The sequence below is a fragment of the Oreochromis aureus genome, linkage group 22 (genome assembly GCF_013358895.1).
Source record: "Oreochromis aureus strain Israel breed Guangdong linkage group 22, ZZ_aureus, whole genome shotgun sequence".
In the NCBI taxonomy this organism is placed as follows: Eukaryota; Metazoa; Chordata; class Actinopteri; order Cichliformes; family Cichlidae; genus Oreochromis; species Oreochromis aureus.
Genome location: NC_052962.1, coordinates 27,508,163 through 27,524,886, shown reverse-complemented (window position 1 = coordinate 27,524,886; position 16,724 = coordinate 27,508,163). Strand labels below are relative to the sequence as shown.

General features: G+C 41.5%; 1 protein-coding gene across 2 annotated transcripts; it reads right to left on the bottom strand.

Moving 5' to 3' along the window:
- Positions 1-387: 387 nt before the first annotated feature.
- Positions 388-15,844, bottom strand: si:ch211-195b13.1 (STKc_SGK domain-containing protein). Of its 2 annotated transcripts, none has more exons than XM_031756793.2 (13): positions 15,474-15,844; positions 5,745-5,820; positions 4,892-4,967; positions 4,758-4,798; positions 4,603-4,660; positions 4,415-4,498; positions 4,194-4,325; positions 3,993-4,105; positions 3,774-3,897; positions 3,566-3,661; positions 3,321-3,476; positions 2,749-2,838; positions 388-2,346 (listed from the first exon to the last, which is right to left on the bottom strand). In XM_031756793.2, exons 1-13 carry the CDS (start codon positions 15,499-15,501, stop codon positions 2,182-2,184), a joined length of 1,239 nt encoding a protein of 412 aa, XP_031612653.1. In that variant the 5' UTR covers positions 15,502-15,844; the 3' UTR covers positions 388-2,181. The 2 variants fall into 2 exon arrangements, with proteins under 2 accessions (XP_031612653.1, XP_031612652.1); XM_031756792.2 differs by lacking the exon at positions 15,474-15,844 and adding an exon at positions 6,375-6,598.
- Positions 15,845-16,724: the final 880 nt, after the last annotated feature.

Genomic DNA, 16,724 nt, shown 5'->3' with positions numbered 1-16,724 from the left:
TCCAACGATCAATTTGCCTGTGAAGCAAACTGGAGGAAATGGGGCTTGAGTATTTTTCCTTCATCAGAACACCTGCTGACATAGTGAAATGTGAGGAAGAGATACCTGTTCACCTGCTGCTATCCACAACCTGTTTATATCATCACAGCACAACTGAATTAAAAAGGAGCTAAAGTAAAAACTGTCAGTATGTAGAAAAAATATTCATTTAGCTTCCACAATTTCATAATAATAAAATATAAATACATCTGGAAGATTTGCTGTAAACTTTAACCTCTGTCTTTCTAGCAAAGATACCTGCAGCGTGCAATCATTTGCAAGCTTCACTTAATAATTACTTTGTAGATTTAGGTCATTAATACAAACAAAAATATCAGCAGACGAGACTCAGATTTAGAGACTTTATTTGCCATTTCTGACACAGATTACACTTCAGTTTTTTTCAGTTGATCATGTAAATAGTCTTGTTTGTACAGTAGCAGTGGCATGAAAATAAATATACATAAAAAATACAAAACAGAAACTTAATGCTTCCAAATATGGAAGAAAATGATCTAGAACTGTGTGCTGCCTTGTTTTTTAGTATTATTATTTTCAGCAGGCTTTAAAATTCTTTCCTGGGGATGGAGAAACCTGAAATATGGAGATTTAAAAATGGAGTAAAGATATCATGAGTAATCCGTGCTCAAGTGACAAGCCTCTCTTAATAATGACTATCAGAGCATAAAGTTGCCTTACACTTTTGATAAAAAGAGATAAAATATTTAATTATTCTTTCCGTGTTAACAATATTTTATTGCACTTTCCAGAACCATCTTACGCAGGAGGCCCGAGGCTCAACAACGCCAGTGCCTACTCCACCCAGCGGGTTCCTCACCATTAAGCTTTTTTCTTTTAAAGATATCTTTCTTGAAAAAAGGGACGAACGGGTTTAGGGGCAAGAGATATGTACATACGTTATACACGGATCAGGCCGCCTTGGACAGGCACAAGACATTCACAGTTCTTCTCTACATGATGCATAAATACACAGACATTTGTGATCATAGACTGTAGAGTTTGTCTGGAGTGTTTGCAATAAAACAGCAATCACTTTTAAGTTAAAATAGGATTGATATACAGTATCCATGTGCTATCATTGATGTGGGGCTGTTATTGCTGGTTGAACTCTTCCTTAGTCCTTTGTAAAGTTTGCAAACAGCAGATATAAACTAATGTGGTCGCCAGATGAAGATGACAAGGAATTGAAAACCCAAAAATAAATTATATTGCTATGGATGAAATAAATCTACTTGGATATTTTGATACGCTAATCGACATTTAGAAATTTATAATCTAGTAAACAGTGAATGTTTGTGGTTAATAAAATATATGTATCTTCTTTTCTTTTCCTACACAGTACAATAAAAGTTCAGTTCATGAGGACAAACGGGTCAAAAATAAAGTCTTAATGAGTCTGTTTGGTCCAAGAATTACTAGCAGGTGCGTAATATCGAGATACTGTCGTTTCTTTTTTGTTCAGAGCAAAGATATGAAGCTAAATAAGAGATATACAGCTGTCTAATCCAAAGTTGCTGATGCTTCAAGCAAAATAAGCTTCACTTTTCGTGACCCTTGTTTCCTCGAGTGCAATTGAGCATTCACATGAAGACAAAACACAGTGTGAACATTAAGAAAAACACAGAGCTTGGACAAATGTAGAAATGAAATGAAGGCATCACCTTTAAACGGCTAGCGTTCTCGTCAAAAGTCCAAACAAAAGAAACTGCCTCGATGTTTTTGTTTTTTTCGATAAAGCTGGCTCTGCTGTTGCCGTCCAAACTGCCTTTGAACTTCAGGCACTTCTCTTCATGTCACTTCACCGGAGCCATCAGAGATGTTTTAGGGCCACGACGTGCATCCATACTTGGCACATATGTATTGCAGTTTGATGGTTGAGGCAGAAGTCTGTAGGGCCGGCGGTGTTGTAACATGAGAGTCCTCCATCTGTACACTGGTCATGCACAAGCTAACTCAAGATCTGACCCTCATCCCTCAGCGTTCTTGTCAGTTAGATCCTCTTATAACGTCCTCCTAGACAAGCCGCTCCAGTTTGGTCCATGTGTCAAAGCAACACTCAGTCTGGAGCTTTTGTCCTGCTTCCTGTTCATTCTCAGGACAGACGGGAAGAAATGTTGGCGATCACATGAAGGAGAGTTCGGCCGGAGGCCCGTAAGAGAAGCCGGGAAAGGCTCCGGCTGCTTCCTTGACGCTGCTGGTCACAGTCAGCGTGTCTGTGCAAAGAGAGGAGGACACTGGCAGGTGGGTGAACTCGGGGTCAAAGTGTCGCAGGTCTGTGGGACCAGACTGTAAAACAAAGATGGGGAAGATGTTAGAAAAATTGCATGTATAATAATGAATTTGCCTCTGATATCAGGGTGTTTCATGGCATAAGCACAATGTCCACATTCACTAGATCTATGAGTTTCATTCTATTTCTGACTATTTCATTAACAAAAAGGCTTTGGATTTCTAGCAGATTTCAATAAAGCAGATGTAATAATATTGTAAATATTGTGTAACTGTTCTTTTTATATGCTTTTGTACAGTTATGGTTAAAGCCTCTCATGCACTTCCAATTAATATTGCATTAACATCATATTAATGTAGTTCGCTATAATCGTGAAGTGAAACATGAAAGTGATACTGTGATAGCCGTGTTCTGGGACAACAAATCGTTCTGATTAAATTATAATGAGTAATACATACCACTGATGGAACAAATGGAGGTATGATCTTCTTGGCCATCAGGTCCTCCCAGTTGATTGGAGAGAAGAACGAATGGTACTTCAGTTCAAGCTGAAGGGAAAAAGAGAAACTGGATTAGCACAGTGATGGAAAACAAGTGTCACGATCTGTTACAGTTAGCCATTCACAAACTTGAGAGGTCTGTGGCACATTTCATTATGTGAAAATCCTTTTTGGACCACCCAAAACTTTAATCACAGCTTCGATCATCACGCAAGCCTAAGATCAAGTATTTCCTTGTTTTTCTTCTTTCTTTGTTTAATTTTGGATGAGTTCAGGTTCAAAAGTAGGTCAGAAAATTAGCAATGATTGTGTAATTATTTTAATTCCAACCCTTTGTTTGACTTGGTCTATTTCTTTCAAAAATACAAACCCTTAACTGCAACTTTATACTAAATTATACTGTTGAAGATTAATGGTTTTAATTTACGGCAGGTGACTTCTTGCAGCCCAGTTGCAGTACTTGCAAAGGCCACTAGGGGACTGCAGCCCACATTCTGGGAATCAGGGCTCTATGCCATGTGTGCACTTACAAAGTCATCCTTTCCTCCCAGCCTCTTGGTGCGGTCCTTCTGCAAAAGCCCCTCGAGCAGGTCCCTGCCTGCATTCGACACGTTGGGCTTGAGCACCGGAGCCTTGTGCAGGATGTTATTGTACATCTCAGCCGTGTTGCGACTGTAGAATGGGGGCTGTTTCAAAGAAAAGAAAGGAGTTGTGTTAATCTTGTATAAACAATCAGGAGATTTAAAAAGGCATAAAGTCACCAGTTTTCACTTACAAGTCCATAGAGCATTTCATAGAGCACCGATCCCAGGCACCACCAGTCGACAGTGCGGTCATACGCCTGCTTCTGGAGAACCTCAGGAGCCAAATACTGAGAGAAAAACAGAGAGAAAACATGAATGCATGAAGTCCAACATTATTCCTCAGAAGTCTTGCTGAGTTCATACGGATTATGAACAAATGTCTAAAGATGTATCTTGTACCTCAGGCGTCCCGCAGAAGGTTGTCGTGGTACCGTTGGGGTCAAGGCCTTCTTTGCAGAGGCCAAAGTCTGTTAGGACAATGTGGCCCTGTGAGTCTAGCAGGATGTTCTCTGGCTTCAGGTCCCTGTCAAAAACAAGACAAAGAAATTGTTACTCTAAATGCATCAGGGCAAAGGTTTACAGATGTCCACTAGGGGGAGCTGTGGCATCACTCTTTACCTGTACACTATGTGCAGAGAGTGGAGGTAGCCAAGTGCGCTTGCAATTTCAGCAGCGTAGAACCTGGCTCTGGGCTCCAGGAAGATTCTCTCTCTCTGGAGATGGTAGAACAGCTGGAGTAGAAAAAAAGCAAACATCTGTCAGCATCTGTTTCAAACAAGGTTATATATTCTGTCCTCATTCTGCCAGACTGTGGCTTACCTCTCCACCGTTGACGTAGTCCAGCACAAAGTACAGCTTGTCAGTAGTCTGGAAGGAGTAGTGCAGCCCCACCAGGAAGGGATGCTTGATGTTCTTCATCAGCACACTGCGCTCAGCCATGATATGCTTTTGCTGGAGGAGAGAAGATGGATTATAACATGCTGTTTTCATTGCATTTCACATTACCAGCAGAGAGAAAATAGATAGAGGCGGGGTCCTACCTCTTTCTTCTTCATGATGATTTTCTTCTGTAACACTTTGACAGCGTAGTACTTGGTGGACTCCTTGTGCCGAGCCAGTAAAACCTGTTTGCCATCAAACATTTGCATTAGTAATGTAGTCGCAGAGATGACCTATAAGTGTGCAGGAGAGCAGTTACATAAAAGGCTGCACGCAAGGACAGACTCACCTTTCCAAAGCTGCCTTTTCCAATGATTTTAAGGTAGTCAAAATCACAGGGCTTGATCCTAAAGAAGAGAAAAAGATAGAAAATTTCATTTATAATTTGTTTTCATTTATGTTTGTCAAAATTGTGGCATAGAGATTTCTTTGAAGTATACTTACTGAGTGTCCTCAGCCAGTGAACTTTGAGAATTTAGGCACATCTGAAAGAGACAACACGGGGAAGATCACAACGGTGCCACATTTTACAGATAAAATGAGTCAGACTGTGATGGAAGTAAACAGTTTCTGCTTACATCACTATCAGGAAGTTCATTTTCGACCTCCTCGTTCTGATTCTCATCAATCTTCAGGAAGTTGTTAACTTCGACACTGAAAACAGAGAACAAAGACTCATTCATACGGAGGATTTTGACTTCACCTGTTTTTTGTTCAGCACAGATGATTGGATTTGAGATTTCTTAAGAGGTTTCTGAAACTGAGAAGCTGAATGGATGTCCTCTGCGTGGGTGCGACTCCAATGACTGTCTGAAACTTCCAGACAGGTCAAGTTCACCAAGGCTTGTCAAAGCTCAGCCTGTCTGAGAAAACCTTAAGCTGCTGATCCGCAAAGACAGGGTTCAGCCTGCTCTGCAGGACTCAGGGGTCCAGCTCAGATGCCCCCCTGGAGCATGTGGAGAGGTCAGATGCAACACCTGGGTTTTTTTTGTCTTTTTCCCACCCCACCCCACTCTGACCTGTGTCACGGGCCAAGCCATGTATCATGTAATAATTGAATTACAGGTTTATCCTTGTCAAGGGAACACATGGGATTTGCTTGAGAGGTGATTATGCAGTGGTGAGATTGTTAGCAAGCCTGTCATGAAAGAACTATTCTTAACCTGGCTTCTTGGACCCAGATTATGCTTTTAACAGAATGTCCTGCTAAACCCAGGTGGCTGATTGGATTGGTTGGGACCTGTGCACACTAATCATGAATGGGATAGCAGTCAGAAATAAACACTAGAAGCTCTGAAATCCAGGAAGTAACTGGAGCCAAGAGAGATGCTCTTTGTGCCCTCACTTAAAGGTCAATTTTCCAATCCAAAATCTTACACTTCCAACCATCTCTATTTTTATTTTTTTTTATTTGTAAATATGAATACTCACTGTTGGCAGATATGTGGAGTAGACACCAGCTTCTGGATGAAGTCATTCAGACCCATTTTTCTCTCCTTGATGAAAGCTGCAGAAAAAGAGGGAACCCCTTTATGTTAGTATGACACAAACAATCAAACACACACAGGCTGAATCGTGATCCAAACACTTCTCTCTAATTAGAGAGAAAAAAAAATCTGTGTTTGAGTCCTAATCCGCAATTTGTGAGTTTTAAATGTCGCATTTCCAGTGTAGGCTTGCGTGTAGTGTGTATAGACCTCTTATGCCGAGGGCTTATAGGTTATGCAACCACTTGGGTCATTCATTCAGATACCAACAGTGGCAGCCAACAAAGCATTTTCCATCACAAATCCTTATTACAACACAAATAACCCGATTTGACATATTTATTCAGATTTCCACACGGCTATCGTCTATGTCCAGGTTTGAATTTTCTACCATTTAAATGCAGAACAAAATAAATAAAAACACTCTTTGTAATTTGTTTATTTATTTATATCTGATTTTTTTTTACTAAAAATAATTTAAAAGACAGGTCTAATTTGTTGTAATTTACAGCTTGATTTAGTGATGAATATTCGGGTAGCGTTGTAAATAAAAGTGTAATTTTTTTAGGCTCACCAGTGAGAACGGCTACAATTCCCCTCATTTTGCAGTAAGTTAGATCACATCCAGCTTCAGTCACGGCCATGTTCAGCGATAAATAAATATCCAAAAGTTCAAAAATATGAAGCAAAAAGATGCAGTGATATTTCCTCTGTGGTCCTGGTCCTCTAACCGTTAGCTATCGTTGGTTTTTTATGTGGTATCAAACGCGCAGACTGAACTCCAATCGTCCGCGCTCCGCTCTGAACTGCCGCCGCTCGAGCCAGCCAATGTAGCTTATAGGGGGACCACGTGGTATCAGGAGGTGACGCCCCGTTTTCGTCACCGTCGTATCCACGGCAACAGTCTCGTGACGTCACGGGATTCCGCTGCAGCCATATTCTGCCTGCAGGAGGCGAGGTGGGGGAATGACGAGAGAGCTCACCGCATAGGACGAGGAGGAAGAGGAGGAGGTGGGTGAAAGCACCCCCTACCACACTCCCACCACCAGCACCTCCTCCTCCACTCCACTCCCCCCCCTCCTTGTTTTCTCTCAATGGAAAATCTCCAAACTGGCTGTTAGCACCACAGGCACAAAAGGGATTATCGCCAGTTATTATGGAGAAGGAGAGGAAGAAGTGCAATCCCAGGAATGGTCTTGTTAAATCATGTGGCAGCAGCTCCCGTTTTTTCCCCCTGCTGCAACGCTTTCATCTTCTGAGGGTATGCAGAAATGTATGTCACGACTGCTGCATTTCACCCTCAGCCTGCAACAGCTGCAGTGCCTGATCCCAATAACCCACAAAAAGGTCATAAAGCCATAAAGTGCACAGGGAAAAAAAGGAGGAAAAATACTGCATGCTCTGCAGACATTCCTCTATTTAAAGCAAAGAAGTTTCCAGAAATCTCCCTGCCTCTTCGTTCTAAGTAATTCACTCCAAGTAAAAAGCGTAGCCACGACCTTGCGCACGGCACACACACAAGGTTAGGGTTATGCAGGTGACTTAGCACGATAATTATATAAATTCAGAGAAATAACATTTGACATCATGCTCATCTGAGCTTACGCAGTGATGGGTCCAGCTGTCACAGATGTGGTCCACTAACCCTGTTATATAAGTTACATAACCGTGCCATAATGCAGATGGGTGTACACTGCCCAGCAAGGAAGGTGAGTGCATGCAAATGTTCCAGGAAGTGTTGACATTAATAGGTATCTGCTGATTCAAAGTGTTATTTAATCTCTCACTGAATGATAGCAATGATGTTGCAGTGCAAAACAGCATTTATTCAAACGCATATGAGAGGCACTTCTTTCTAGCCCCTCTGCATTTATTCATCACCATACTTATTTCACAGAGTAACTGATTCATATTTTGCATAGAAAATATGCTTTGCAGCTGATATTCAAGCCACTGTGACCATTTTACTGGATTTTCAAGAAAAAATATTCTTTAAAAAGCATATTTTTTCTCAGTTTCTCGGGTTTATACAAGAATATTCAATACAGGAAAGTACTAGCAGTGGTGTGATGACCAGAGACCACAGAAAAAAAGATTCAGAAGCTCATAAGAAAAATAACTTGGGTTAAACATTTCTCAACTTTGAGGTAAGTGACTGAAGAGACTACCAATGGAACTGAAGGATACCATTTAATATTATAATAGAACAATATTATTCATAAGTACACTCTTATGACTTGACATACTATTTAGGAGGTTGGGTAGGAGCAAGGTGCTGCTAATCAATGGATCATCATCTAGTTTGAGCAATTTTTTTATTTTGGTGGTTTTGAGTTTCAGGCATCCTAACACAATGCCACAATCGTCCCAGGAGAGGGAAGTCTCAGCAAATTCACCCCAAGGTCAGACTGTGCAATGCTCAGAGAAATTGTAGGGAAAAACAAGTCCTCAGTTAACATGTTAAATGTCAAAGTTCTTCACAGCACAATTAGAAAAAGACTGAACAAGTGTGGCTTGTTTGGAAGGGTTGCCGGGAGAACATCTCTCGAGGAAGAACATGGCAGCAGGGCTTACGTTTGCAAAGCTGCATCTGAATGAGACTTTCAGAACAATGTCCTTTGGTCAGACAAGATCAAAGTGGAGATGTAAGGCACTAATGCACAGAACCATATTTGGTGAAAACAAAACACCTCATACAAGCTGTGGAGTATGGCGGTGGAGGGGTGATGATTTGGACTTGTTTTAAAGCCACAGGACTTGGGAACCTTCCATTCATCCAGTTGACCACAAACTCCTTGGAATACCAAAGTATTCTTGAGGCCATCTGTCTGTCAATTGAAACACGGATGAAATTGGATGATGCAACTAGACAATGGTCCTAAGCACAGCAGAAAATCAAAACAAAATTATTGAAAAAGAAAAGACTCAACGTGATGCAATGATCCCGTCAAAGTCCAGACCTGAATCTGACTGAAGTGCTGCAGTGGGAGCTGTGCATAAATGAATGCCTGCTGACCTCAATGAGCTGAAGTAGAGTGGGCTAAAATTTCTCCACAACAATGTGAGAGACTGATAAAGTCATACAGAAAAATGCAAATGTGCACTGTAGCTCCGGGCTTCGAATGGAAATGCATAGCTGAGGCGGACATTAAACGTTGTTGTTTTTAACCTGCCACTGCAAAGTCTGTGTGACGTCCGATTGCACCCATGTGAGAGTAAAGAGCGTAATTGTGCAGTGAATTCACAGTATGTGAGTGGGTGTAATGTGTGCAGGAAGCCCCTAACTAAACCGCACTGAGTATTTTCAGTACTGTGAACGTGTCTGATGAGGTCATCTCCTGTTGTGTTCATGTGTAAAAATGACTTTACTTCTACTTGAGTGACATTTCTAATGTGAGGAGTAGTTTACACTCTGGTACTGATTAACACCACAAGATGTAAGTCATCATCGACGGTAGTCAAGCATGCGAACCTTGGATCCAATCAGAATATAATTCGTGGCTTTTGAACTAATCATTGCTGTTAACACCAAAAACATCCCTTTCTCTTACCAAATGAAATAACCCTGAGATGTGTTAGCTCTCACAGGTTAATCTGCAAATTAGTATTTATTAGAAAATACTGATTAAGTATCCTTTTTCAATTTCCTGCAGTCCAAGTGGACCATTTGGGTTTTTTATTATCAAAAAAATAACAAACTAAACCATCAAGCTTTCAGTTTTGAACAGCATATTCACAGAAAATTGACTAAAACTATGATTTTATGATCAGAATTTAAAATTTTCTGTTGAATAACTGTTCACTTTTTAGGCTGCTGGCCAGATTCTTGTACTTCACTTTAAGACTGTAAGCGCTTACTTCCCCTCAGCTGTGATAAACATCTGTTTCGGTAAGATTAGGATTCATTCAGCTGAGATGTGTCAGTGGGAAACTCCTCTGTTTATGTCCCTTTTGACAATGTGACAGTCATGCACCATTTAAAGGAAGTGAGACTCCACAGGACCAGTTCATGTATTAAGAGAAAAGGGAAGTGGGGTGCTTTATTTGAAGGGGCCCAAATAGAAAGTAGCTCAGAGCCAGCTGGCAGTATGACAGATCAAACCCTGGATGGCTACCTAAGCAAACACACACAGCTCAGCTTCGGTTCTGTTTACACACAGAAACACAGTGGATCCGATTACGGGACACCAACACCTCTCCCTGGCTTGGAATGATGGGGTTCCCCTCCCCTCGTGTAGACTTTCTGTGAATTATTCAAGTATATTATTTCATCATCTCTCTGCAAGGATTCATATGACTGAGTTTCTTTCTGTCTCTCCACCAGCGTCGCCTTCTGTCACATGACAGATTAATCAGGTTTTATTTAGCACTTTCACACAGGCTGCCCTGCTTTCCATCACTCTGTCCAATCGTGTGATTGATGCTGAGCAGACGGGCAAAATTTCCACTCGCTGACAAGCAGTCGTGTGAGACACCTGCCAGCCGTTCCACTAAAAGGCTTTCCAGCTCTCACGGGGTGGCATTGACGATAACTTCCCAGCCTCAGCGTGGTACTGCTTTTGTCACCCCTGAGGATGCCAAGTTGGCTTGTGCGCTGCATCAAACACCTGCCCCAGTTTGAGCCTCACATGGGACAAAATGAAACCAGATCTTTAGGGTAGAGGCCGAGTAGTAACTGAAACTCATTTAAAGTTACTCGAACGAAGGTAACTAAATAAAACATGACTTCGAGCATAACCTTATTGAACTTCATTCTTAGTGCTTCGCAAAGAGATAAGAAGTGTAATATCTTAAAGGTGCTGCATGTGAGAAAGTTATTTTGAGTGCGATAACCATTCAGGCCCGTATCTGGTGTGGTGCTCCTCTGTGTCATTCAGCTGACTTTCCAGAGATCAGGGCTGGAAGGTTAATTGAGTTTTAACTTAATTTGATGATTTTCACTTCCAGAAAACCACAAATAATGGAGGTAATTCATACGCTCCGTTTCCAGTTATAAGTCTGCAAAATCCTTCCTGCCCCACAAATCTGTATGTTCTCATTCCCAGCCCAACCCTCCCTCTCTCTCACTTTGTCACTCTCTCTTACTGGCACCTACCTGACCTCTGAGCCACCACTGATTCTCGGTGAGGCCTAGGTTGGTGCTGGCCATCCACCCGTCATCTTCTATCAAAAAATGTTGTCTAATTGTGTTTGAGTTTGTGGTCCTTGCTGATGAAATTGTGATAAGATAAATATTCTTTTGCATTTTCTTAGTTTTTTCTCCTATTGTAAACAGTGGTGCACTTTTGCCCCGCCTCTAAAAGCTCATAATCACTGTTTAGTTTAGTTGCAGCCAAGAAGACTAAAAGAGAGCCTTCAGTCAATAAGATCATGAGGAATGAAAACTCAAGCTTTCTGTAGCTGAAGGATTATAATGGTTGCCTTTGTCTCCGCATTGCTCAAGCGCTCCAGTGCACTTGCAGAGGCTATCATACAGGTCACACAAGACACAAAGTTTGGTGTTGCCAAGGAGACCTATTCACCTCCATCTACAGACTTCCCATGTTGATAGTAGGTCAGCAGGGATGGGCTATTGTTCTTGCAAAATGGACTTTACAGTCAAAAACCCTCCTTAGAACTAAGAAGACATTGTTGAGTTCCTTAAATGCACGAAAAGACTTTTAAGTTCATATCCAATTGTGTTGAATAATCTGGATCACAGTATTTTAGCTTGTGCTGAGGTCTCAAAATAAAGTACTTGCAAACAGCTTCTGTAAAGTTAAATATGTTCAGTTTAAACGTCTCAGAAAATCAAAGGAGGTGTGAATATCGATGAGTTCAGGGGACACAGTTAGTCCAGTTATTTCAGAAATAAGAGCAGGACTGTAAGAACTGAAGTCGAACCAAGCTAAAAAGTTAGAAATTTGACATTAGATGAGAGCTTCATGGAGTTTTATGGATAAAGGAGAAACTGTGTGTAGTTTTCTGTATGCTGACAGATGAGTAGTTAAAATAATCAAAAAGGAAGTGAACCCGAGACAGGCTTGGAGTTCGAGATGCTAATAGAACAAAGGGTAATTCAGAGAGTCGTTGTTTCACTCTCACAGTTACATCTGACTCACAATTCAAGACCTCAGAGCTTCTAAACTAAATAAATCTTTGTGAGTGCTCTTTCTGAGCATATTTTCATGTCCTTTAAAGAAGATTTAAACCACCAAAAAACATTGGATATTTTCCATCCACATGTAAATTGCAGTACATTTAAGCCTCGAAATTGGGAACATTTTCTTGTTTTCTTATTTTTCTACGATTGTGAATAAATCTCTGAATTTTTGAAATGTTGCCTGAGCCAAACAAGCAAACAAACATCAATCAGTCCAGAAAATCATTAAAAATATATTTCAGTGCTTCAAATATAATAGTAATGTTCAACCTGGACTCTCGACTGGCTGCTTACTACCAGTGTAGTGGGTAGGAGGCAGCAGAAGGTGGATGAATGAGTCATAGAGGCAAGCAGGTCCTTGGTGACCACCCATAGGGCTGGCAGGAAGGCTAATGAGGATGGAGAACCCAAATTACAATCGCTGACCAGCTCTGAGGAGCAATCATGGCCTTGTGTTATTCACACCCACGCAGTCATGGCAGCCTTGGCACTCAGTTGAAAACAGATCTCTGCTTAAATCTCCTCTATCTCCTCCTCCAGTTCCTCTTTTCTGTTTTAATGTGTCATCTGCATCATTCTGGCACCTAGTATTACTCATACAGAGACCCGCAGAGAGGCAGACCGGAGGTGGCGGTCGAGCCCGACTGCGTCGCAGAGCAGCCCCCAGGCCCCTGCGAGTGGGAGCAGATTTTGGCTGATGAATCCGGAGTTAGAATTACTCGCTCTTTGTTTCGCGTTTGAATTCCCGGGCAGTAGATGAGAAGTGTTTTTTATTTTTCTACCCTCCATGGGGGATTAGATGGCTGCTCATGCGCCTGCTTCATCAGTTAAAAAAGAGAAATGTTTGCTCTCTTTTGCGATGACTCAGACACACAAACTGTTCCATAATACATTACTTTAATTTGCTGCCAAGCAAGTGGGAAGATCCAGCCTATTTGGAGCTGCAAAGCCTCTATTAATTTTCGTAATGTGACTGCGGTTATTGCTGTAATTACTATAATGATAGCAGAAAGAGTTTTTTCATTATGTTCTCTCTTCTAACATGTGTTTTCTCACATGTTAGAAACACAATTTAGAAAGAAAAAAAGGAAGCAGACAGAAATAAAGACCCAGGAGCCATTTTCATTCAGACCACCAGACTGTCATTCACTAACTGCAGCATCTGTGTGAGCCAAACATCATGAATCAGTGGTCGGTGGTGACTTCCGTTACTGTACGCAGTTCCCTTTTCTCTGTTTTGCCCTGGATCATAATAATATGAAACATACTATATAAAAAGCAGCCACGTTTTTACAAGAAGCTCTCAGCTCAGTTTGGCCAGTGATGGGTAACGTCTCTAGGATACCCCAGAAGCAAATAAAGCTTACTCACGGCTGTGGCATTCATTTGGTCCGGTTTATGATCAGTGGTTTATGGTTTTGTAAGTCCACTGTGACTCTCATGAGGTCAGTTATTCATTTGGAAGATATCTGGTGGAAATCAATCGAATGCGCGATCGAAACCAAAGCAATTAATTAAGTGCATGAAGTGATTTAGATGGTGACGTTGGTCAGCGTCAGGCGTTTGAACCGGTGCCAGGACATGGATAATCTGAAAACAGTGTCTATGTGACTGCATGATATGTTTGCTTTACCAATTTACTGAGCAGCTGACATTAAAGGACTTTCCAGATCGACTTGCATGTAGGCAAAGTGAAGCTCAATTGGTTTTATTTATTCAACAGAACAATTTTCAGTTACCTAAGAGCTGCTTTAAGCTCAATCCAGTCTGCTCTAAGGCTCCTGAAGATGCCTTTAAATCAAACACATTCTCACTGAGATGATCGAAACCACAAAGAGGGAAGTAAAATTTAGTGTCTGGGTTTGAAAATGGTTTTCATAACACTATTAAAAAGTTTGCACCACGCTGCTTTAAAATGCCATTTGAAGTAGTGAGAATAGCATTAATCTAATATGTGACCCCTTCACTTTGTCCAAACAACAAACCTTTCTGAAGACGATGACAAAGTCACAGAGAGCCCGGTAGTAACTGGTTGTGTTTCTACGACTAAAGAAACCGTGTGCCGTGGCACAATGACACACTGCACTACAACTCAAAGCTGCCCGTCTGACCCCACGAGACAAATTATGCTGCACGATCGTTTGAATGTTTAAGAAAACAACGAGCATCCTCCCGGTCACACTCCTGACCCGTTACACCTTCTTCTTCCTCTGGATTGGACACTGTGGATTCTTTGTTTGAAAACTGATGGTCGTAGTCTGATTCCCAGCTCCGATCCACAACATGAAGGTTGGATCAGTTTGACACAGAATTTCATGTTTGCTCTTAATTTTCAGATCTGCAGTAAAATGGTAAAATTTGACCACAAGTGGTCACAACCGGACTCCCAGATAGCAATCCAAATGTCAGACGAACGCTAGAAGTTATGTGTCAGTACACAACAGCCACATTTCTGTCAGGTAGAGTTTCAGTCTCTTATAAGGACCATTTTTAGGGAGTTTTTGGTCACATCTGGAACATCCAGATTTTATGACAATGGAAGCTTTGAGAAAATTTCTGTATTCAGTATTTTGTCCTGCTAGGTTCTTTCCAGATGTAACAAATGGTGCCTAACAGCAGCTTTGAAGCACACCTGTTAACACAATACATCTCATTTGTTTAGCTTGAACAAAAACCAAAGGGGGATTTCCTGGACTGTATATTTTTTGATGATATTGATGTCATAGTTGTGAATTTCGTGTCTCTTGTCTGTAGCTGATAAGCAACAAGTTGAGGTTTTCTGCATGCTGTGAGATCATAACTGACATTTTTATAGTTTGCTTTTGCGTAGATTAAAGAGAGAAATGTAGTGTGTTATTGAGGGAGCTTTAGAGGCGCTTACAGGAAGATTTTATTACCTTTTGCCAGAGGCCTTCTGTCTCCTCTATTTTTTAGTCTTTATGCCAAACTAAACTAACCATCTGCCGCTTGCAGCTTCTTACATTACATCCAACTCTTAGGGGGAAAAAGGGTCTATTTTCTTATCCCTTTAAGGTTTAATAGCAGTGTGGGCCCCAAACTGTTTTTCAGGCTATCACAGAACACCCGAATCATCTGATCCTTAGTCTGAGTTACAAAACCAAGGCCCAGCAGCAGCTTTTATCCTCTCAGGCGACAAATGAGATGAGATGTACGGCTGTTGCAGAGAGAAGGTGAGAGACTCCGATGTGGGCATCGTGAAAATAAACCAGATAATGTGAGAAGTTATACAGAAGAGTGCAATACAGTGTCTTTGAATTTTTCATCTAATTTCTTATGTAACTAGAGACGGTGACGTCAAAGCACGCCGAGGGAATGCAAAAGGAGCAGAGATGGACAGAGTCAAAAGGATAAAACGGTGATTGAAAAAGCAGGGAGGACAGTATTTAGATGACTGAGCTGTAAAAGTTGCTTGTCTCATGGTGCATCCCCCCCTCTCTCTCTGCTGTGCTGCTGAGAGACTGCACATTTTTCCCCAGATACTCTGAGACAGTGAATTAAAGGAGCACCTACCTATGAAGGATTTCTTGCCGGTCTTCATGTCCTCTTAAGTGTTTGATTAGATTTGATATCAGGCACAGAGAGTCTCTGATGAATGGCTGTCTGTCTGCTGCAGAGCGTCCAGGTGACTGAGAGAGATGCAGTGCTCCTGTAAATATTCCTCCCTCTCCGTATCTGTCTACTTTTCAACGGCTCCCACTGCAGCTGTGCTCACAAAAGTCATTGATTCACAGACAAATAACTTTCAGCGCTGCACTTCCCTCTTCTCTCTGCCTCTTGTGCTGTTTCTTCCTCTTATCGCACAGCCTGCAAACAGCTGTAACCAAAGATCTGTGACGCACCTTCCTTTCCTCTCCCTCTACACACATCCCCAACTCTAACCTCACCTCCTCCACCCTCGACTGTTCTTTTATCTACCTGAAGAGCATCGAACAACACAAAGGCAGGTGTCTGGTTACAGCTCCCGTGAGCACAGGAGTCCCACCGGAGGGGAAACCAGTCTCCATGACATGGGAACCACCTGAGGAATACAGAGCGAGGACAGAGAGGGGTTTAAACTTGCTTTTAATTGGCCACCACTGCAGGAGTGATGTATTCCCTCCCCATCAGCCTCCTCTGCCTCTGTCACTTACTGCCTCTCAGGATTTTGGGGGATAAAAAGACCTGGTTAGTCACACTGACAGCCACGATTGTTTTGTTAGCCTTGAGCTCTAGGTTATCATCACAAACAATGAGTGCTGTGTGGTGAGGAGTGAAGCATGTGGGGGTTGAGATACAGCAGCAACAACAGCATCACTGATGAGTAACACTGTTTCCCTGTCAGTAAAGTGCTGCGGTGAATTATGATTTGCTTTGGGAGGAGTGAGCTGCAGTCATACCGTAATAAATTTACACTCAACAAATCTCTTACTTTGGATCATTTAAGAAAGTGCTGCAGTTCAGTGAGCGTAACTGCTGCTAATTTAAAAAACAAACAAACATCATGATAGAAATATGAGTACTAATAAACTAAAGTTGGTTTTAGCTTAAGGTGATCACATTCTGGTGGTTCTCTTTGAGTCAGTGAGCTAAAGAAGGTAATGGAAGAGTAAGAAAATGAAGAAATGTGGTTTTATTAGTGTCTTTATGTGCCTGGATCCAATTCTATGTTTTAGAATGAGTCCTGCTAAGATTTAATTATGTTACAGGTAGACCTGCAGTATCAAAAGGTGGAGGTAAATACACATGGGTGAGAAAATAAAGTAAAAAACTTTCAGTATGTGT

What these genes read in the sequence shown, in the direction of transcription:
- si:ch211-195b13.1 (XM_031756792.2), bottom strand. Translation starts at nt 6,444, where the DNA reads ATGGCCGTGACTGAAGCTGGATGTGATCTAACTTACTGCAAAATGAGG. An exon ending in AATTGTAGCCGTTCTCACTG is followed by an intron (nt 5,821 to 6,374) that starts GTGAGCCTAAAA and finishes CTTTTTCTGCAG; the next exon opens with CTTTCATCAAGGAGAGAAAA. An exon ending in GAAAAGGCAGCTTTGGAAAG is followed by an intron (nt 4,499 to 4,602) that starts GTGAGTCTGTCC and finishes GATGGCAAACAG; the next exon opens with GTTTTACTGGCTCGGCACAA.